The sequence below is a fragment of the Aspergillus welwitschiae genome (assembly GCF_003344945.1).
Source record: "Aspergillus welwitschiae strain CBS 139.54b unplaced genomic scaffold BDQ94scaffold_8, whole genome shotgun sequence".
In the NCBI taxonomy this organism is placed as follows: Eukaryota; Fungi; Ascomycota; class Eurotiomycetes; order Eurotiales; family Aspergillaceae; genus Aspergillus; species Aspergillus welwitschiae.
The window spans coordinates 242755-263913 of NW_020798702.1; the positions used below are offsets into that span (position 1 = coordinate 242755).

Genomic DNA, 21159 nt, shown 5'->3' on the forward strand with positions numbered 1-21159 from the left:
GTTTCAAGCAGAAGCTTTACCACTGCCTCATGGCCATATCTAGCTGCCACGAACAGTGGAGTCCAGCCATTTGAATCCTTGATATTTATATCCATCTTTTTTGTTTCAAGCAGGAGCTTCACTACTGCCTCATTGCCATTCCTGGCGGCCCAGAACAGTGGAGTCCAGCCATCTGTATCCTTGGTATTTATATCCATCTTTTTAGTTTCAAGCAGAAGCTTTACCACTGCCTCATGGCCATTCCAAGCTGCGAAGAACAGTGGAGTCCAGCCATCTGTATCCTTAGTATTTATATCCACCTTTTTAGTTTCAAGCAGAAGCTTTACTACTGCCTCATGGCCATTCCAAGCTGCGAGGGACAATGGAGTCAGGCCATATTTTGAAACTTTAGAATTTATGTTTATTTTTCCTGTTTCAAGTAGAAGCTTTATAACTGCCTCATGGCCATTCTCAGCTGCGAAGAACAGTGGAGTCCAGCCTGTTAAATTCTTTGAATTTATGTCCACCTTTTTTGTTTCAAGCAGGAGCTTCACTACTGCCTCATGGCCATTCCTGGCTGCCCAGGATAGCGGAGTCAGGCCTTCCTCCGAGTCCCTATAGTTCATTTCCATCTTTTTTGTTCCAAGCAGAAGCTTCATTACCGGCTTTTTCCAGGACAGTGGGGTCCGTGAATACGAACCCTCAGAGTTCATATTCACATTTCGTGTTGCAAGCAGAAGCTTCACCACACCAGTTAGCCCGAAGGATGATGCAATCAAAAGCCTTGAAGTACCCCTAGGAATAATATTCATCTCGGCTGCATATAGCTTAGACCATACCGGATACACATCAAAGCTTGGGTCACAGACCCTTTGCGCGCGCTTGATTAGCACATTTCCATCTTGTACATTCGCTTGATGGTAGTGCGTGATCCAATGGCATGAGGAATATTTATCGAATTCTTCCCCTCTCTCTATATCGCTCTGAGCAGCAGTTATACTTGGTAGCCATGAGATGCATATGTGTGCAAGAACAGTATTAGACTCCTCTGGTATGAGTGCACATTTCCATCTTGTGACCTGACAGTTTTGATGCACATTGGATTTGTTGCTCTGGACTAAGAATTCCTTCGCAGTTTGATGCAGAAGATAAATCTTCTCATCTATAACAACCACGAAAAGTCCGCAAAGATCCCTCAGGGTCTCTCTGAATCTCTCCTTTGGTTCCAAGTCATCGCTTATAGCGGTGAGAGTCGTGTTATCCAGATTGATGTGTATTGCCCAGGCAAGAGATAACTCTTCCAAAGAGAAAGGCCGTACAGCAGCTGTAATTATGTGAAGAAGAACTTTGGCTTTCTTCTTATCCGAGCTCCGGTCCAAGATTCTTTCATAGGCACTCTCAACAGTTGTAGGAAGATGCTGTATCACGCGTCGAATATTCCCCTTGGTGAAACCCGGCATATTCTCGAGTACGTCCAAGGTGAGAGTAACCCATAAATATGTTCGATTTTCAACCGCAGTCAATTGTTGTTCCAGCAAGTTGCGTTCATCTTCTCCAAGTGATCTCTGTTCACCAATATCATTCACTCTTTTGCTGATAACAAGGCCTATTTCACGGGAGATTTGCTGGACCTCTTCCTCGCCATCCCCACTTAGGTGAATTGTCGGTAGATTGTTCCTCAGCTTCCAGAATAGACGCTCTATATGAGGATATGGCCTGCTTGTCATCAAGAATTTCAGCTTCCGGTCTCTATGAAGTCCTTGATAAAACATGGTGACAGCTTCAATAAGTTCATCCCAATCACGACACTCATCTAATGCATCGAGAATGCAAATAACTTCTCTGGCTTCTTCTTCTTGAGCAGAGACAGACATGAGTATGTCCCATAATTTATGGAATGACTGGATAAGCTTTTCTCCATCAGTCTCCAGCTTTTTCAGAACTGTATCCGATAGAAGCTTGGGCCGTGCAACAAAAATCTGGTGCAAGATAGCTGATAGTGCACCTGCTGCATTTCTTTGATCCGGGAAGTCGTCTTTGAAGAAGAAATAACACACAGTTTGCTTCTCATTGCGGAGAACCTCATCTACCAGGTACCTTGTTAGAACTGACTTGCCGCAACCTGGATCGGCTGAGACCCATAGTAGACCGGCAAGATCATGACTTGTAGACTGTTGCCAGATGGTGAATTTTGGATGTGTTGTAAACCATTCACAGGTTCCCGGGACTCGTCTATTGTTTCTGTTTTTCCGGTCCTCGTAGGGGCACGTGTTGAGCAGACTCAGAAATTTTCTTACTCTGTCATCTCGAGGATTTGAACTCTGCTCTAATAGGGTGCAGTGTCAGCTATGCCTAGCTTATTAGAAGAAACTAAATAGTAAACATGATTGTCAGGCTTGTGGCATGTTTCTTACCAACAGTATATTGAATGCTACCGTAATTGTTCCCGGTTTGGAAGCCTGAGTTTGGACCCTCGAATTGGACTGATGTCATTGTGGAAGCAGATAATGATAGGATTGGGATGAAAGACAGCGAGCAAAAGATGAGCGGTAAGTGAATCCCAAGTCACAACCCAACCCCGCTGTCAGGTGACGGGGACCTGCAGCTGTGCTTTAGTGCCTACTTGATTCAATATAGCTGGTCGGATGATCTCCGATCTCAAGTATCCCCCGAAAGTTGCAAACAAGAAAAGATGAAGGTATGAAATGCAACATTGTGGACTTAGCATCGAAGTTAATAAGTGATCTATCTAGATCTCAAGATGATGGATGGTTGGTGGTGTAAGAGACGGTGGTCGTGGTCAGAGACCGATTAGGCAGTGGCCGAGGAACAGGTGCCAGATACCTGGCTAGAGTGAATAATATCTCGACTAAAAATTCTACGAAACTACAGTGGCAACAAAACAGGCACAGTATATACTAGTTGATATAAAGCAGTATGTTGGGAATAACTTCAATGTACGTACTTGTTATTTCATTTCATGTACCTGTACTTAACTTACTTGCAAGGGGCTTAAACGAAAAGTATAAACGAGGTAACAAGACATAAACAATTCGAAAAAAGACACATACGAATGATGCAAGGGCTTAACATAACATGACTAACTGAATTGGGGTTATTTGGTTACTCGATCATCATGATGGAAATGGAAACGGAAAACATACACACAAGCTATTTGACAAACAAGACAATAAACTGATCGGCAGATAAGAGGAGAGAGACTCGCCAGAATAACGTCCACAGAAGAATGATGATAGATACTGTTTATTGATGATGATGATGGTGATGAAGATGGAAAAGCCAGAAATTAGAACAATAAACCATGGAAGTAACAGGAAATGGATAGGACGGCATCAGTGCGTTTTCGTGATATCTAGAGGGCAAAAACAAAGCAGCTAGACAGGCAAGCATGATTCAGCTAAGAATCACATCTGCTGGGGCATCATGAAGGCCCGTTTGCGCGGGTCGTCGTCCACAGGCGCACCGCGCTTCTGGGGCGGATTCAGAGTCATTGGCTCAGTATGTTGCGGTTGTGCGTGGGGATGGAGATGGGGGTGTAGCTGAAATTGGGCGTGGGGATGAGGGTGAGCCTGAGGATGATGAGGGTGAGGATGACCCTGCGCTTGGGCGTGCAGCTGATGAGGCTGCAGTTGGTGATGCATTGCTGCATGTGGTTGGGCCGGGATTGGCATTTGACGGGGCTGTGGCTGTGGCTGCTGTTGCGCTTGTGTCTGTGGTTGAGGATGCATTTGACGGGGTTGGGCTTGAGCCTGGGGCTGCGGTTGAGCCTGTACTGACCGGGCCTGAGGCTGTGGCTGAGCCTGAGCTTGTATTTGACGTGGTTGAGGCTGAACCGGTGTGTGGGCTTGGTTTTGAGCTTGCACCTGTCTAGGCTGTGCTTGTGCCTGTGCCTGCTGCGCAGCCTGCCCGGAGCGGGCCTGCGATTGCGGTTGCGCCTGCTGTTGCTGGTTGGCCTGCGTATTGGTATGCGGTTGAGGTTGCGCTTGGAATTGATGTTGGAGTGCCTGGAATTGGGCCTGGCTTGAGGTATGCATCTGATTCGTGTGAGACTGCGCCTTAGACTGGCCTGCCATTTGCCCGTGCATCTGTTGAGGCTGCTGCGGGGTGACTTGGAATTGATGGAATGACTGGTATGGTTGTGAAGGTTGTGCCGGTTGCGGCTTGGACTGAGGCTGATTTTGCGCCTGTGTTTGAACCGAAGCCTGGGGTTGAACTTGGGAGTGCTGTGGCTGCTGTAACGCCTGGCTTTGGCCTCCAGCTTGACCTTGGTCACCTTGAGGCTGGCCACTTGCAGCTGCGGCGGCGGCCGCCGCTTCAGCAGCCTTTCGTGCTTCAACATCAGCCTTGCGTGGCCGTCCACGGGGCCGACCAGTGCCCGGCTTGGACGATGGCTTCTTTGGCGGTCTAGGCTTTGGAGGCACGTTGCACTGTTCTGATTTGCGAGGCCGCCCGCGACGTCGCTTCTGGGGAATGGGATTCCCATCCGGCCCGATAATCGGTTGCGGCGGTGGTGCAGGTGCAGGAGCGGGAGCTGCAACCGCAGGTGTACCATCAGCATTAGTTGTGGGTGTCGGGACTACCATCGTTGTGCCATCGGGTGCTGTTGTTGTTACTGTCTGGGCCTTCTTTGGCTTTTTCGGCCTGGGTTTCTTTTCTTCTCCTGGCACAACGGGTTTCCTTGGACGACCTCTCTTTTTCGGCGTTGGCGTGGCAGTATTTGTTGGAGCAGTGCCGGCTGCAGGAGCGGCCCCTGTGGTGGCAGGTCCCTGGGATGAACTGGATGTACCAGCAGGAGTGAAAGTGGGGCCTGAACCAACACCAGATACTGGAGCAGGAGCGGAAGCAGGGCCTGCAGCAGGTACAGGAGTAGGAGCTGGATAACCAGCTTGAGCTTGCCCGTTAACCTGTGTAGCGGACGCAGCCGGGGACGCAGAAGGCTTAGATTGCTTCTTCCGTTGCTTGGTTCCAGTGCTCTCAGCTTTCTCCGGTACTGGAGCAAGGAGTTCAGGTCCCGACATGCTAGCTGAAGCGGAGGCATGTGGTTGATACTGTTGCTGAATTTGCGCTTTTGCCTGTGCAGGTGATGGTTGCTGCTGCTGTACCTGATGTTGTTGCAACAGAGAAGGATGCTGCTGTGCTTGGGGCTGGTGCAAGGCATGATGGTGCTGCTGCTGGGGATGCTGCTGCAAGATGGGATGCTGTTGCTGCTGCGGCTGCGGCTGCGGCTGTTGAGCTTGTACCTGTGTTTGCGCTTGTGGCTGTTGATATTGGCGTTGATATGCATGATGGAACTGAAGCTGCTGTGGCTGAGGCTGGTACGGCGACCGTTGAGCCTGCTGCTGCTGGAACCTAGACTGTTGTTGCTGGTATGTTTGCTGGGCTTGCTGCTGCTGGGCTTGAGTATGAGCGGGCTGTTGGGTCTGCTGTGCTGCTTGCTGCTGGGCCTGTTGTTGCGCCTGTTGCTGAGCTTGTTGCTGGGCCTGTTGCTGTGCCTGCTGCTGAGCCTTCTGCTGGGCTTGTTGTTGAGCTTGCTGCTGAGCCTGTTGTTGCGCCTGCTGCTGGGCCTGCTGTTGAGCTTGCTGTTGCGCCTGCTGCTGAGCTTTTTGCTGGGCCTGCTGTTGGGCTTGTTGTTGAGCCTGCTGTGCTTTCTGCTGGGCTTGTTGCTGAGCCTGTTGCTGGGCCTGCTGCTGCTGCTGATACGTCTGGTGGGCGTGTTGCTGGTAAGGAGATTGCTGAGCCTGTGTCTGATAGGGAGAAGCTTGATGCTGGGGCTGCTGATACTGGGCCTGCGGATACTGGGCCTGCTGCGCTTGGTAGGGCGATGCTTGAGCTTGTTGGTAAGGGGATTGCTGCTGCGTATGCTGGTACGGCGACGCTTGTTGTGTCTGTTGATACGCTGACTGTTGGAAGGCATGCTGAGGTTGGGCGGTAGTCAGCATCGGCGACGCCGCAGCAGAGGTTTGCGTCGTGGGATGAGTGTGCGGCGTCTGTCGATGCTGCAGATGTTGCTGCTGCAGTCGGTCGAAAGACTGCTGAGGAGAAGCAAGACCCATTGCATGCGCATGTGGAGACATGGCAGCCTGCGCATTCATCGTGGGATGAGTGCGGAAATTGGCCATGGGGTTCATATTCCGCTGCAGACTTTGCAAGGATAGATAGGGATCCTTCAATTGACCAACAGAGTCGGCATTGCGAGACAGCAGGTCGGACGAGCCCTGTGGCGGGTAGTGTCCGGAGAACGGACTATAATGGCCGCCCGTGGGGAGGCCGACTACAGGGCCCGTGGAGGATGGGGTCATTTTGCGGAGATCTGGGGACTGAGCCGCCAATTCCACCTGCGACTGACCCCGAAAAAGGGCGCCATTACTGGCCATGCCGGGAGCATGATGGGGATGAGCAGCAGCCGCAGCAGTCATGGACGGGGACTGCAGATGATGCTGCTGTTGGTGCTGCGGATGCGCATTTTGCTGGGGAGGGCGTTGTTGATGAAACGAATGCCCATTATAGCCCATCATCTTGACGGAAGGAAGATGAGAGTGAAAAGAAATTCACTCAATGCCTGACGTGGTGGATATTTTCAATGGCCTTTATTATTTTTATTATGTTTTTCTTGTTTTTCCCTGATGAAGTTTGATTGATTGTCAGGGACACTCAGATAGCGGGCATGTGACCACCACCGCGTCTGCACCAAACGAACGACACGCTTCCTTTCGGGGGGTGAGAGAGAGAGAAAGCGCGAGGCAGGGAACACCAATTCCAGTGCAAAGAGCAGCAGCAGTCAGAAAAAGACGCGCACTGAGGCGCGTATTTCTGAAACTGAAGAAGAGCCGTGCGACCGGCTGCTTTGCTGCTGCTGCTTTGCTTGCTGTGATTTTGCGGCGGTGGATAACACGAAATAATAATAATAATAAAATGAGTCGGATTCCCACCCCAAAGCGGAATCAGAAAAAGCGTGACTGACAAGACGGGACAAAATGCGGGATTCGGTGCCTAGTTTGTGTGGCCTGAGGTATCAACCAACACAACACACTTACTGACTTTGGTGACTGAGAGAGTAATACGGCGGACCCACAGCGACCAAAAGCGCAATTGTTGGGAGAGGCAAAATTCCCAGGGGGACAGTCAGAGGGGGCGCCCGACAGGCAATGCAAGGTTGACCAGGAAAACAGGAGCAAAGAAGACCGTGAATGCCGGGAAAAGAGACCTCAAACCACTCAGGAAGCGATGCCTGGATGGATCTTGAAGTCGTGAGATGGCCGCGCGCGATGATTTGTTTGGGATCTTGATGGACTCCGTTCCTTTTTTCGTTATTATTATTTTTTATTTTTTATTTTCGATTTTTTTAATTTTTTGCTTTGGGCTTTTTGGATTTTCGAATTTTGGATTTTATTTTCTGCCCCCCGGGAGCGGGCACGTGACTTCTCGGCCAGCTGGCCACTCACAGTGCGCAAGCTGGCTGGTCGGGCGGGGTTCATTATTTTTTGTGTGGAAGGCACCCATCGGGCACTCATGGCGACTGCTTAGTGATGCAGCAGAGACAGCTTTCTAGTCAGCATCTAACTGACTCGATAAGTAAAGGAAATGGGAGAAAGACACTCGAGAATATTCCTTCAAAAAAGAATAGCAATTTTCGGGTGGACAAACAGAGCACAGGGTACCTGACATTTCTGCACTAAAGGGTAGTCAAGTCCTACGTAACTAAACCAAAGTAACTTAATGAGGGGGTGTGGGTGGAAGACTAAAAAGAAAATTAAAAAATCATAATTAAAATAAAAATAAAAATTCACCCATAATAATAAAATCCATGCTATTCAAAGCCGAATACAGTAAGTAAAAATAAAAAATTAAGATAACCCAAAATTCCTCGCCCCTCCACCACCCCCTTCCCACCACAAAAGAAAAATTCAAAATGGAAAATAATAACAACAAAATAAAAATGGAAATGAAAAAAACCCCATCATCGACAGCTAAAAACCGCATTCCACCTATGATAATTTGCCCTTGATGTTTAAGCTTACTTTTAGTCGATGATTCCGGATAGATCTGGGTTGCTGTTGCATTTTTTGATGCTTCCTCTGTGACGTTCCACACTCATTCGAGTGTCCCCAGACTGTCTCTTCCCTGGGTGTATTGATTTTAGTACCTAGGTGTTTAAAAGTACTGGTATCTCATAGCCTTGTATTAGTATCATTCCCCCATTCCATCCAAATCTCGCTTTCCTTTTTGGATTGACCTGTTACGGTATCATTATAGTTTGCCCGTGTTCAGAAGATGTGCACGTCTGAAACACTTAAGATTACATCCATTCTAGAACTTTTCCCCTTCGAGCAACAAGTAAACCCTTCATTAAAATCAGGCTTCCTTTGTTCCATCTTTATTCTCGTCCTCCCGTGCCTTCAAGTCCCCCAAACATGGCGCAAAGAACAACCGGCCTGACACGACTCCCCGCAATGTCCCAATACTCACCACAATCCATAGAACCACCACACAAAGCGAGAGGATCTGTCGTACATCAACATTAGGAAACATCACAACAAGCTTAAAGAAGTCAAACCTACCGTTCCCAACACCCGGAAAAACTCCGACGGCAGCTCCTTGCCCATCTGGCACGTGCTCGTGGCGTACACCCCCAAAGGGAACGTGAATCCCCACCATCCAATATTAAATGGGAAGCTCTTACTCCTCGCAATGGATGCTAAGGCAAAAAATAGCCAGACGAGTCCAAAGGACCAGAGAATCAGAGCGATCATGAACCCCATGGTATAGAAGATCGGACCAGATGCAGCCTCGAGGGTCTGTGTTTTGGGGAAGATTTCCTGCGCTGCTTGGCCCAATTTCATTATACTAGTAGTATACTACTTAATATGCGATGATCACATAGCGAAGGAAGGCATAGACTCACCCGAAGCCGCCCTGACCAAGTGGGCCCAGGGGGAGGAACACGCTCACAATCACCGCTTTAGGAGGCAACTTGTGCAGAGTCAGTCGCTGTAGGTAGATCACCATCACCATTAGTGCAAGAGGTAATCCGATGCCCCAGAGAACGTAGCTCACGAGCACGGTCCAGAGAGCGTGCTGTGGATCGGGGAGAACATCCGCTACGATGGCCCCTGACGAAGCTGCGACAATGCAGCTGACGATGGGAAGAAGCCAGACAGCTGTCATGGATGAGAGTTGCATTTCGCTTCCATGGGCCATTCTGCAGTCATGTTAGTCGAGCTTATGATTGCTTCATAGTCTCTGTGCAGGGCAAGACGCACAGTAAGAAGGGTAGAGAGAGGGCAGTGATGACTGAAAAGATTGCGTCAAAGATCCACAAGCCCCAGGCAAAGTTGCGCGTCCAGTCACCCCAGGCTGGAACACAGACGAAGCAGAACATGTTGATGATAGTCGCGAATCCCATCGGAAATGTTCCTATGAACATGGACTGGACTGGATGCTTGATCATGGCGAAGAAGATTTCCGGATATAGGGTATAGCGAAGGAAGGTGATGATACACCCTATGGCAAAGAGGAGGACATTAAAAGCAAAACAGACAACAGAGATCCAGTATAGCCACTGGCCATTGTAGGGAAGGGTATTGAGTAGAATAGACACAATGCCTGTGCCCATGGTAACCGAAAACCAACTGTGCAGACATGTTAGTTATATCTACTTGCGACATGTTCGAGTGCTGCGTACGATGGAGTGAAATGGCGAACTACTCTCCGCCAACCCGTATCATGCTTGGTGACTTCGGACTGGCTATTGGGTTCTTGTCCGCTCATTATGGTGTTATTGGATGACTGAGCTGTGGATATCCTTCTGCTGCATGAGCTCTCACACTTTACAGCTGCAGTTGGTCGTACTGACTTTGTTGAGAAGCCTTGTTTCGCAAATATGGGGGGTTACTAAAGAAAAAAATTTTTTTTTCTATTCTTATACTGAATTTATCCTTTGACGTCTGGATGCAACTTTGCGTTGTAGTCAGTCGGCGACTCCTGTGAGTCAGTCGGCGACTGGATGCTTCCCGCCCGACCCGGAGAATCATATTTATCTCGGCCGAATGCAAACGAACATAATCATCGCAAGGAACAAAATTCTCCAGACTAGAAATTTCTAATTTGCGTAATGTTATCGACAAGACAATGAGGTACTGTCATTCTACCAATGGTGGTGGGTGGATCGCCAACAGGTTGCCTCGGCGCGGAACTGTCCTGGAAACAGAGACCATATCCACGACTTCAAGTGTATCATAGACGCTTGTCACATCATCGAGGGAATCAAAGCCAGTGGTAGTATGGAGGCCATATATAATATACTCGTTATGAGTTCGTTCAGTTTCATCAGACGTTGTCTTTGTCTGAAGCAGAGCTCTGTTCCTCGAAGATACCGTGGCCATGAGTAAAACAAGCCATAATGCTTGAGGATCTTTGCTTATGACTCTCCATGAACGTAGGGCTTTCAAATTACGGAGTCTTTCTGCGCCGCCTGTAACATGGCGGCCAATAATCCATATCGAATGTAGTATCTGACAATTTCGAGTAAACTCGTGGGGTTGTACGGAGCGAAACCATCTATATTCCCAGAGAATCTAGCTTAGTGCTAGCATAGTACATAGATTCCCGGTATATGAGCAGAACGTAGTCAGAATCGTGGGTACCTGCATTATGGAGAGCCCATAATATCAGTGATAAATAGAGACGAATGAGGAAAGATGGAGACTTAAGCACAATATCAAACGCTCACTACACTACACTGTATATAACATCTATTATTATCAGTGGACCAGAACTTGTATATGCTTGAGTAGTGATGGTGTCATCTTCGAATCTGCGGAGGAAGGGTGTAGTAGTCACAGGGGTTCATTGGCGCGGTCGACTAGCGGAGAAAGGTGAACTTGGTCCTGTGCTTTGGGAGAGAGTTGTCAGCAGAGAAAGAGCAGTGTACAAATACACGGACATACCAAGTCTCTTATCATATAGCAGGCCGGCGCTCACTTAAAAATGCCAGGTAGTTGCTGCAGTCCTGGGTCGAGTCGTCACCGTCGGTGAAGCGTCGGTTGGGGTTGACCTTTGTACACAATAAGCAGTGATATTTGCTACGACTGAGCTTCGTCGTGTCGACTGAGTGGAGACTCTATCAGCTTCATCCTCTAGATTTTAAAAGAAAATCACTGATGAGAAGCGAATATGCAGATGAAGGTAGAACCAAGCTCCATTCTCAGCGTCGGGAGAAATCACACGAGCGAGAGAGCAGCTGATGGGCTCGGCGCTAACGACAGTACTTACCACCCCGCAACGGCATGAAGCCAATCACGATACTGTGAAAAAGTAGACGATCTTTACCCACCCTGGACTTACTCGGATTTAATTAATTCTTTCATCTGCCTCCAATAAACGATATGGGATTATACAATTAGTTTGGACAAGGCCATCGACTAAATGGGTAGTCGGTTCGTCGATCAGTCTAACGGCACCAATGTCTTGGTTATCATACATTGACCCGGACGACATCGATTCCGTGATGTCCTACCTTATAGTGAATGATATATTATCAGCACTCTTAGAATATAAGAGCGACAATGTTTTGGGTTAGTAGTATCCATTGAACCATCTCCTCCCCTGCCACTTCTTCTCCGAGGGAATACCTCACTTGCTCCTCCCTGAGGTGAGGATTACGCCGAGGAAGGAAAACAGCAGAGTATACTTCATCGGCGCGGCAATGCAGTCTAATGGGTAGACCTTGCAGGCTATATCTATCTTGATTCTACTTCTTGGAGGATTGAAAAGTGCCAGAAATACTGTATAACCGACGCGAGGCTGAGAATATATATACCAAATAACATGAGTAGGGCATATTGAGTGAGTACCCAAACACACTGTGACTAACTAGTACTCGTGGCGAAACGTTTCTACGTCTCGCTGATTTACGATCTGCTCCTCGGAGAACCAATTTCCGTGCATCCCATATGGTACACGCTGCGGCAGGAGTACTCGGCAGACCACCTCTCTCATACCAACAGCATCGATGACCCAAAGCTCACTGCGCGAGTGAGGTGGAGCCTCGCCATTCTCATCCAGTTGCGACTCATCAAATACATAGGTAACGAGCCAGCCATCATCTTCATACTTTCCATCCTTCCGTGATACAAACGAACACTCCTGGGCATACCACCCCGTGGGAAAGGCAAACACCTTGATAGGGTCGTCGGGGTTGCCTGAAGCGAGCACTTCATCAATGGAGCGCTCGTCTACACAGCCGTCCACTGGAGATAGACGCTCGGTCTTACCCTGTGAGAGAAGCTGTTCCACGTCCACTTTGACGAGACAGTCAATCTTGAAGGCGCTGATATGAGTGGCAGCGAAATTACCCTTTCGCATTGAGCACCCGTAGACAAACCTGGTTGGATCCATCTCAAGGTGCTGGGGCACACATGGGAATTCGAAAGGAATGGCTGATAGCGCCCACTGCTGGGAGATCGACGCTATGCTCTCATGGCTGGGTGGGAACTCATAGTAATAAAGACGGTATTGTGGATCAGGTTGCTTCAAAGCTTCTGGGGCAGCTATATTACCCATATGGTAGAATGGCGCAACACTGTTCATGCGACAAAGCAGCATATTCACCCATGTTCCTCCAGGTGTAATATCATCCCAAGACTTTACTGTATGCATTACCACGCAGGGGTCTGTCGTAAACCATCGGATGAGTTCAGGGACATGCCGAGGGAATACCCCAAGCCTCGTTTGGCCCCGTGGGTTGTATTCATCCACCGGCTTTCCATGTGTGATATTAGACAGGTCGAGTTCGAGAGGCAAGTCAATAATAATGGTATGTCGGTGGGATACTCCAAAATCATGCATCATCTTCCCTGAAACAAGGCCAGGCACGGGCCGATTGAGACGAAACTCCGGTGTCACGGTAGTTCTAGCAGGTATGATAGAGTAGTTCACGAACGGCGGGATGAATGTTGAATGGAAGAGAAGCAGTTCCCCAGTCTGAGGGTCAACCCGAGGCTGTTCATTGCGACAGATTAGCACTGGGACATAGCAGTATAACACTGGCAATTATGTATCTCATCTTCAATGAACTCACATGTGCTGTTGTCATTTCCTTCAAAGCTCCCTCCATCCCTGGGCTGCCAAACGTCTCTTTGCACGCATCAATGCCAATAGGTTCGCCCTCCGCCATATTACCAGTAAACCAGCCCACTGTTTTCAGCAGTGGTAAGAACACACGCATGGGAGGCCCAATCTCGTTCGTTGCCATGACACGACCATCATGATGAAAAATGCTGGTATTCGCACTACTCACCCTCTTGATCGGTCGGGCAATCAAGCCACAAATCGACGCAAAGATCAAAACTATACTCCGCAATATTTCATATATAATTCGCAAAGACGAGGCAGGATTAGTTAACGCCACAACGCTAGGCATTATGGGGTAGAGGTTGCGGTCTCGCGCCGTCGCGCAGTATATATCCGTTAGGACATACTCGTTGTTAAAGACGGGTTGAACATGAGCTGGTCCGGAGATGCGCTTGAAGTATACACCTGTGAGCATGCCGTCGCCGTCAAACCAGTGGAAGCCGCGCGGGTTGTCACGCTGGATTGGGTTGGTGCCATTCCGGACATATTGGCCGCCCAGGAATTCCTCGGGAATGGTACCCTCGAAGTAACAGGGTTTGGAGGTAAGTCGGGTGCTGATGGGAGCGAAGTTTCCGGTTAGATACCTGGCGGATTATGTTTAGCTTGCTGCATGTTTGCTTGGGATCTGAAGAAGAGCATACCAATGTTTTCTGTCTACTTTCGCCATGGTGCTGAATGGTGCTAGCATTGACTGCAGTTGAAAGAGAACTATGGCCGTGAGATAGGCCTCAAGACTACTTATCTCATGTGCATATCCTATGAAGCCTATTCAGTGTCTGAACCACGGATTGAGCCCGCACGTCTATCAAATAAGAGTTTGTGGATTAACCAATTGAAGTACAGATATCCATTGACTTAAACCGGTTTGCGAAGCCTCAGACAGGATCTAGCAACCAAAGATAGGGCCGATCAGGACCTCACTGCTTTATTTTAAAGCTAAGACCTACGCTGTTACCACGACAGGGTACTTTACCAAACTTCCCGCGCAGATGACTGCCGATCACGGCGTAACCTCAATTGACTGCGAGGCCTGAGCTAGACGAAGTGCTCAATCAGGAACAAGTCACAGCTACAAGGATATAATGTGAATGATGTAGTTGAAGTAGGTCAACGCTCCTGTCGGAGACAAATCCGATTCATATTTGGCCTTTGGCCCGTACTGTGGTCCATCTCCATGATACTTTTCAGGAAGGCACTGTTGCGTCACACGGAAAGTCTAGGTCGGGCTTATTGACAGCTAGAAACATGGCAATGGCGTTGACATCTTCTCTACCACCAGTATCTTGGAACATTTGACTTGCTCTACCTGGAGTGAAATTAGTATCAGACCAAGTGTCTCTCTCGAAACAGTTGTCAAAGACGTGTAGAGCAGCATCCACTGGAACCCCAGATAGAACGCCCCGCTCCAACCAGGCCACCTACGCTGTAAGCCACAGCTAGGCCTCTAATGCCAATCAATTCTTGCTTTTAGATTAGAGATCTCTCGGATCAAGAATATTTCAAACCGATGCCACCGAACCCGGCTATCTTATTCCGTGTAATAAAGCGTCATACCGCCTATTTGATAGGAAGCGAACATTATGACGCTGCTAAGAACGGGATGTTCATAAGTTTTGGCGTGCACAGTCCGTGTCGATTGTGTCGGAATATGTGCGCCGAGCCGCACTAAAACCAAGTCTGGCAATACTGCTCTCGTGTTCGCAAAGTATACTCAACAGACCGGTACCCAAGCACTCGGTCAGTTGCGTCTGCTGCTGTCTTAGCTAGATGATTAATGGAATGTGTGCAATTGAATGATCATAATGTTGGTGAGTCTGATGCCCCCGACCTGGATAGTCGTCTTAGAAGCTGCAGATTGTACAGGTAACTGCAATCTGTCTGCAGTATCCTGATCAGCGCGTGGGCGGGGACGGGATCACGCCAAGGGCGACTCAGGGTCCAACAAGAAAGATTCCAGCGCCCCAGGCACCCACCGAGGGCCTGATCGGAGCCTGGCAGTGGGTCCCGTGCCTGCGGCGGTGGGCATTTCTGCCCCCCGGAGGCCTACGCTTTGCCGTTTCAGGAGGCTGCGGTGCAACTGCTGAACAAAGTTAAATACTCAATGGATTTTCCTCCGATGAAAGGTTTATCTCTCAGAAGCTCTTTTTAGCATAGGAGTATTCTTGTTATTGTCCCTGTCATATCGTTGCCTCCTCCAAGTTGTCCATGTGTTGCTGCCGCTCAATCTTATCAACAGGCCTATAGATCTATCACCGCAATGGCGGCTACCTTTACCCTGCCGATACTGCCCGCCAAACATCGGGACCTGCCGAGCTGGATCCAGAGCCACCCGAACACTCCTCTCGAGCAGATTATCGCACCATACAATGAATACGATGCGGTGGCACGCAAACTGTTTGCTCAAGACGGCACTCATGCAGCCCTGCAGGACAATCACCTCAATATCGTGCCCCTCTACGACTCCAATGGCAGGTCGGACATCCGTGTACGGGCTCGAGACTTATCTTCGGAGTCCTCTATGACTAAAGAACAGTATATCATGCCCTTGAAGGAAGAAGGCCGACGTCCCAATGGCTCTCCGGCAGTGGTTCCAACCTTAGACGAGTTCCGAACCAACTTCAACGTCTTTTCCGAAGGTGCATTGAGCGACATGGACTGGAGCAATGTCGTGGTCGCCGGAAGTGCAGTAGTCACTTGCCTGCTCCCAGTTCCCGAAAAGTATCGGGATTCGAAGCGGTCATTGCGAGAGTACTATCATGAAAAAGTTGCGCCCGCCTCGGATGTGGATATGTTTCTCTACGGCCTAGACGAAGCGCAGGCTATTGAGAAAATCAAGCAGATTGAGGATAAGGTTAAGAACGCGATCCTTTACGAAACAACCACAGTGCGAACAAAAAACGCCATCACGATCGTTTCGCAATATCCCACACGCCATGTGCAGATAGTGCTTCGCATATACAAATCTGTCTCCGAGATTTTGACTGGGTTCGATGTCGATTGTTCCTGTGCTGCTTTTGATGGAAAGCAAGTCTTTGTCTCTCCACGTGCCTTGGCTTCGTATATCACCCAAATCAATACGATTGATTTGTCCAGACGCTCGCCTTCTTATGAGAACCGCCTCTCAAAGTACTCTCATCGGGGGTTCGAAATATTCTGGCCGCAGCTGGATCGGTCCCAAATAGATCCGGTCAGTATCTCTCCTTTCTATATCTCTTTTAATCAGACGAACTAATGCCGCCCATAGACAATATTCGAGCGGAGCTTTAGTAGGACAGTTGGTCTGGCGCGCCTCCTGGTTCTGGAGAGGCTTCCAAAATCGTCAGACCGGGAGTCTTATATAGAGCAGAGACGACGGGAGCGTGGACGGCCAGCCCCGAGGTCTAATAGGTGGAAGCAGTCAGGTAACATTAAGGATGACTGGGTGGATGAGATTCCCGACTGGGAAGAGGGAGAGGAGATTTCTGACTACCATACATTTGTAAGCTTGCGAAATCTTCATATAATATCTGAAGGCTAACTCCCTGAGAAAGACTATTCCTTACGGCCCCAGATTCAAAGCTCGAAAAGTCGAAAAACTCATTTATACGAAGGACCTCTTGCTCAATGCGGAGTGGAACAAGCCCAAAGACAGAGAAGTTAACCTCCACCGACATCCAGCATTCTTTGGCAATGTCGTAGATGTCATCGGTGACTGTTGTGGCTGCTGCCCAGAGCCGATGACTCCTGAAGAGAAAGAGATAGCCGAGAAAGAAAGCAAAATCTATATTTCTGGTAAAATCTCTTTTATTAGAGACAACCCAGGTCGCCAAGAGATTGGTAGCTTCAACCCGATTACAGAGACCGACTGGACTGGTTTGTGCACCCTTACCCGTTGCGAGGGACTGAGCAGCAGGCTGACTTTGCGGAAGAAATGGCATACATAGGTAACACCGAGAGGCTGTGTCATGCTATTGTCGAATGCGATATCGAAGGAGTTAAGGCATGTCTCGCAGAAGAAATGATAGATCCTAACGATCGTGACCATACTGGAAGGACTCCATTGCAATTGGCTTGCTTGGCCTCAACAAGCGACATTGTGCAATGCCTTGTCGACCATGGGGCAAGAATGATCTCCCGTCTGGCCGACGGCCGGACAGCACTGCATCTGGCTGCTGCTCGAGGCGATTTGGAGATGGTCAGAGTGCTTTTGCGCAAGAGCAAGCAAAACGAGAGTGAACAGGCTCAGCTTGAAAAACGGTCAGATGGGGATAGCGATGAGTGTCAGCAAGAGCCCGACACTAGTGAGAGTCAAAGCGTTGATTCCGACTCGTTCGTTCATGTCAAGAAAGAGGCTGATAATGTGGATGGCATCGATTTGGCCATGACTGAAAACGAGCAAGAACCGGACATATATGACATCGATGTAGTCGCCTGGGATGTTCCCACATCAGCGCTTCATCTTGCCATTCTGCATGGTCATATTGATGTGGCTCACGAGCTGATTACCTCGTTTGGAGCTGATCTAGCGCTTCCGGTCAAGCTGCTCTGGCCCGGCCAGGATAGGGCGCGAGCTGCTATCTTATGCCTTGTCCTGGCACTTCGACTGCCTCTCGAAAAATCGATTACAATGACAGAGAAATTATTGCAGCTTGGGGCACTTCCAACACAGGCAGATATTAACAGCGCTACCCCACTGCACTATGTAGTTGCTTGTGATTTCACCGATTCTTCTGAAATTCTCGAGACCTATTTCCGTCAGAACCGTTCGGCAACAGTGAAAGCGCTGAATTTTCTCTCCTCCTTGTCTAATCCCTGGAATGTCAAGGCTCATTCGACTCTCACGTTAGCCCTTAGTTTGAGAAACGGCATGGCCGCAAACAAGCTGATTGAAGCTGGTGCAACACCCCAGATTGACTTCGAATCCTTCGTGAATCCCGGCCAGGCTATCTATAGGGTGATCAAGTCAAACTCATCAGAGAGGAACAAAGCTATCTTTCGGCATGACTTTACCCAACCTATCATTCTCGCAGTCCAGAACGACCTACCAGCAATTGCTGACCGGCTGCTCCATAGCGATGGCGTCGATCCAAATACTCTCACCCCCGAAGGATATATGGTACTGGACAACGAGTATATGCGAAGCTATACCGTGGGAAAGTCTGTACTCGACTGTGTCCGAGACAAGATCAGGGCATTGGGCAAATATCATGGCGAGAAGTTGGACGTCTCACCTCCTTGCCAACTAGTGAAACCTGATGACTGTCTGAACGGGCTACAGCCTGACACATACCACCGTTGGACTGTAGAAAGGGCAGTACGCCGAGCAAAGGCACAGTACGAAAAGGACCAGAAAAGGTATAATTTGGCGATCTATTCCAATAAAAAGCGCGAAGGTGTGAAGGAGAAGACTTTGGAGGCTCGGGCCGCTCTTGACGCTTATAAGGCATTGGAGAATGCCTTGGTGGCAAAGGGTGCGAAATCTTTCTACGACATCTATCCAGACTTCGAGAAGCCCTGGAAGAGGAGAAGAACTGGGAATAAGAGCGACTCTGACTCCAAGGGCCAAGAACCAGAGCCTTTCAGGGTCGAAACCAACTTCTGCGTACCAGACCTCACCGATGAAAAGAAGCAGAGGTACTTTGGCCTGTAAGTGTTATCTACGACTGAAAGACAAATGGAAACCGCTTTCAGGTCACTAATGTTAAGCAGTTTCGAGGCTGCTTGGCGCGGCGACCTTGATACCATCAAGGCCCTCACGCTAGTTACGTCTAATGCCGAAAACCAACAGGGCCCATTGCAGATTGCAGTATGGGACAAGGACAATTTCTCACCGTTTTCCATTGCAGTACTGCGTGGACACCTCCATGTGGCAAAGGCTATTCTAGAAATAGTACAAGCCCAGTTCAAACGTGAGGATTCTGTCGCTCGTGAAAGATTCGAGATGGACATCGATGCCTTCCATGACGGGGAAGAAAATTGCATATATCGGGAGATTGTTGATGACAGATTCACGATTGAGAACATAGGAGAGGTAGCAACGCAAGTGGAGTGTTCGATATCGCCTCTTGAAGTATTCTCCCGGTATTGTCCAGCCCACATGTTTCTTGACGAAGGGTCTGAGTCTGAGAAATATATCGATCTGGTAGAATATGCGGTGGGACAGAACAACGTGGATCTACTGGTCTTTTTGCTTCGGCTGGGACAAGAGCTTACGAACAGGGACAAGACGGTCGAACCTGGGGTTCATAATTTCGGTGCCTCTGCTTTCCCACTGGCAATCACAAAGGGTTACTTAGGGTGTCTCGAGGCGATCGTCAGGTATACTGGCGCGGACCTTCCTGTCGACAATCTGCTTCAGAAGTGTGATATCGACGTTAAGGAGAAGCCGAAATATTATCAAGGGTTGTCTATACGTGGGAAGAAAAGGGCAGATTGGGCCGCTGCGGGAAGAGGATTACCTGTTTCATCGGCAGAACAAGAGACGCCTTTGCTCACAGCGGCGCATTCAGGGTCATTGGCGAGTGTGGAATGGTTTCTCAGCCCAGACTCGGCCAAAACCTATGTTGAGTTTGTCAAAACGAATGAGCATATAAACAAACTGAAGCTCTTCTCACAGTCGGTGGAAGACATGGAGAGGCCCGTGTTGAACTGGCTTCAGTGCAAGAGTGAGTGCCAACATAAATGTTCTGAAATCTTTTGCTGACTTGGACACAACAGACAACTATCTTCTGCACTGTGCTGTACTTTCAAAGCCTACGCCGGAATCATGCCAGCTAATTGAAAGCCTCGTCAAGCGCCTTCCACAGTTTATGGAGACGAAATCGGCTGCAGGGCATACGCCCTTGGCACTTGCATTCTCCCTCGGCAAGATAGACTTCGCCAATATCCTTATCAAAGCCGGCGCAAATCAGGCAGCTCGTGATCGTCAAGGCAACAACTTGATGCACCTAATGTTGTGTGACATCAATGGTAACGCTCGAGAAGAGCTAGGCAATATACCAAAGCTTCTTTCCTTGCTCGATCCCCGGTTGGTCCCATCGCTGCTGACGGAGCGATCCTCCGATGACCCGGGGTCGCTGACGCCACTTGCTCGTTGGATGCATAAGAGTTATCACGCTTGGTCAAGGGGATCGAGCGGATGGGAATTCGACCGCGGCCGAGAAACAGATGGCAAGCTGGCTATTATCCGTTGTTTCCTCGAGTTTGCCCAGTCAACGGGTCAAAAGCATCTGGATATGTTTGACGGTACAGGAAACACCCCTGTTCATGAAGCAGTCAAGCATCAGTACCCCAAGATGTTTGAGGCTATGATTGGATATCGTCCTGATCTTCTCCATCGCGAGAATGCGACCGGAAGCACCCCATTGGAGTTAGCTACCGACAATTGGGTGTCCGAGGCCACGTCCAATCCGCCACAAATCCTATCCGACAGAGGGCAGTACGAGGCGGAACACACGCGGAGTGCATGTCTTTTAGACCGGAAACCCGAGTCGTACCTTCCTAGGTATCCAGATAGGCCGGAAAGTGAGAGACAGGCAATTTATAGATTTGCCTGCGAACGAGCCATCACCCAGTCGCGTAAACGGAAGCTAGTGAGCCTGAACGAAGCGAATGAGGTGGCTAAGCGACTTGCTACGCGACAAAATAGAGTGGCGTCTACTACCGAGGAGGACGACGTTGTGAGCCGGTGGTATCGCTAGATTGGGCGATAGCAGAGATTAATGGACGATTGTATAGTATAATACCTGCCATAGCTATAGAGTTACTGCAAGGTGGAAGGCTCCCCTGCCAAGCCAAGTTTATACTTTTACTGCTATACTGTAGCAACCATCAGAATGATCATGATGACATTGCAGCTCCGTTTAATGTAACAGAAAACCGTGCCGACCTAGTAGCCATCCGATGACGCCCACTTAAGGACCCGATGCACGAGTAAGATTGGTGTCCCTGCAACAGACATTCTCGGTCGAGAGTGAAAAGTTGATGCCCTCAATCGCCAATCGATAGCGATAACCAAGGCGGTGAAGAACAAAGCGGGGCAGAATGGAA

General features: G+C 49.0%; 6 protein-coding genes across 6 annotated transcripts in view; 2 read left to right on the top strand and 4 right to left on the bottom strand.

Moving 5' to 3' along the window:
• BDQ94DRAFT_185771 (uncharacterized protein) overlaps positions 1 to 2483 on the bottom strand; it is a gene marked incomplete at its 3' end in the record, with an annotated part of 2875 nt that extends 392 nt beyond the window's left edge. Inside the window, exons 1-2 of the mRNA XM_026774970.1 lie at positions 2394 to 2483; positions 540 to 2305 (exon numbers count right to left, since the gene is read on the bottom strand). Coding sequence (XP_026628780.1) covers positions 540 to 2305; positions 2394 to 2472 — 1845 coding nt within the window. The 5' untranslated portion in view covers positions 2473 to 2483. The remainder of the gene's footprint in view (positions 1 to 539; positions 2306 to 2393) is intronic.
• Positions 2484 to 5083: 2600 nt separating this feature from the next.
• On the top strand, positions 5084 to 6550 carry BDQ94DRAFT_185774 (uncharacterized protein; the record flags this gene model as incomplete). Its single annotated transcript, XM_026774971.1, has 5 exons — positions 5084 to 5326; positions 5402 to 5700; positions 5752 to 5920; positions 5957 to 6122; positions 6156 to 6550. The coding sequence occupies 5 exons, from the start codon at positions 5084 to 5086 to the stop codon at positions 6518 to 6520; spliced, it is 1242 nt and encodes a 413-aa protein (XP_026628781.1). The 3' UTR covers positions 6521 to 6550.
• Positions 6551 to 7961: 1411 nt separating this feature from the next.
• BDQ94DRAFT_139191 (TDT family transporter) lies at positions 7962 to 9908 on the bottom strand. Its single transcript, XM_026765384.1, has 5 exons — positions 9683 to 9908; positions 9261 to 9629; positions 8903 to 9199; positions 8559 to 8844; positions 7962 to 8502 (listed from the first exon to the last, which is right to left on the bottom strand). The coding sequence occupies exons 1-5, from the start codon at positions 9766 to 9768 to the stop codon at positions 8353 to 8355; spliced, it is 1188 nt and encodes a 395-aa protein (XP_026628782.1). The 5' UTR covers positions 9769 to 9908; the 3' UTR covers positions 7962 to 8352.
• Positions 9909 to 10064: 156 nt separating this feature from the next.
• BDQ94DRAFT_139193 (uncharacterized protein) lies at positions 10065 to 10887 on the bottom strand (the record flags this gene model as incomplete). The annotated part of the gene is made up of 2 exons (XM_026765385.1): positions 10714 to 10887; positions 10065 to 10643 (listed from the first exon to the last, which is right to left on the bottom strand). A coding segment is annotated over exon 2 (238 nt), but the record flags the coding sequence as incomplete, so codon positions are not given.
• Positions 10888 to 11871: 984 nt separating this feature from the next.
• On the bottom strand, positions 11872 to 13798 carry BDQ94DRAFT_185776 (carotenoid oxygenase family protein; the record flags this gene model as incomplete). Its single annotated transcript, XM_026774972.1, has 3 exons — positions 11872 to 12999; positions 13079 to 13715; positions 13773 to 13798. The coding sequence occupies 3 exons, from the start codon at positions 13796 to 13798 to the stop codon at positions 11872 to 11874; spliced, it is 1791 nt and encodes a 596-aa protein (XP_026628784.1).
• A 1590-nt stretch (positions 13799 to 15388) lies between these two features.
• Positions 15389 to 20810, top strand: BDQ94DRAFT_157947 (ankyrin repeat protein; the record flags this gene model as incomplete). The annotated part of the gene is made up of 6 exons (XM_026768839.1): positions 15389 to 16318; positions 16376 to 16609; positions 16662 to 16983; positions 17040 to 18756; positions 18820 to 19775; positions 19828 to 20810. 6 exons carry the CDS (start codon positions 15389 to 15391, stop codon positions 20808 to 20810), a joined length of 5142 nt encoding a protein of 1713 aa, XP_026628785.1.
• Between the last annotated feature and the right edge of the window lie 349 nt (positions 20811 to 21159).

Coding starts and splice junctions, on each gene's coding strand:
- BDQ94DRAFT_139191 (XM_026765384.1), bottom strand. CDS start 9,768: ATGAGCGGACAAGAACCCAATAGCCAGTCCGAAGTCACCAAGCATGAT. Junction 9,630..9,682: donor GTTCGCCATTTCACTCCATC/GTACGCAGCACT, acceptor ATGTCTGCACAG/TTGGTTTTCGGTTACCATGG. Junction 8,503..8,558: donor TTTTCCGGGTGTTGGGAACG/GTAGGTTTGACT, acceptor GATGTACGACAG/ATCCTCTCGCTTTGTGTGGT.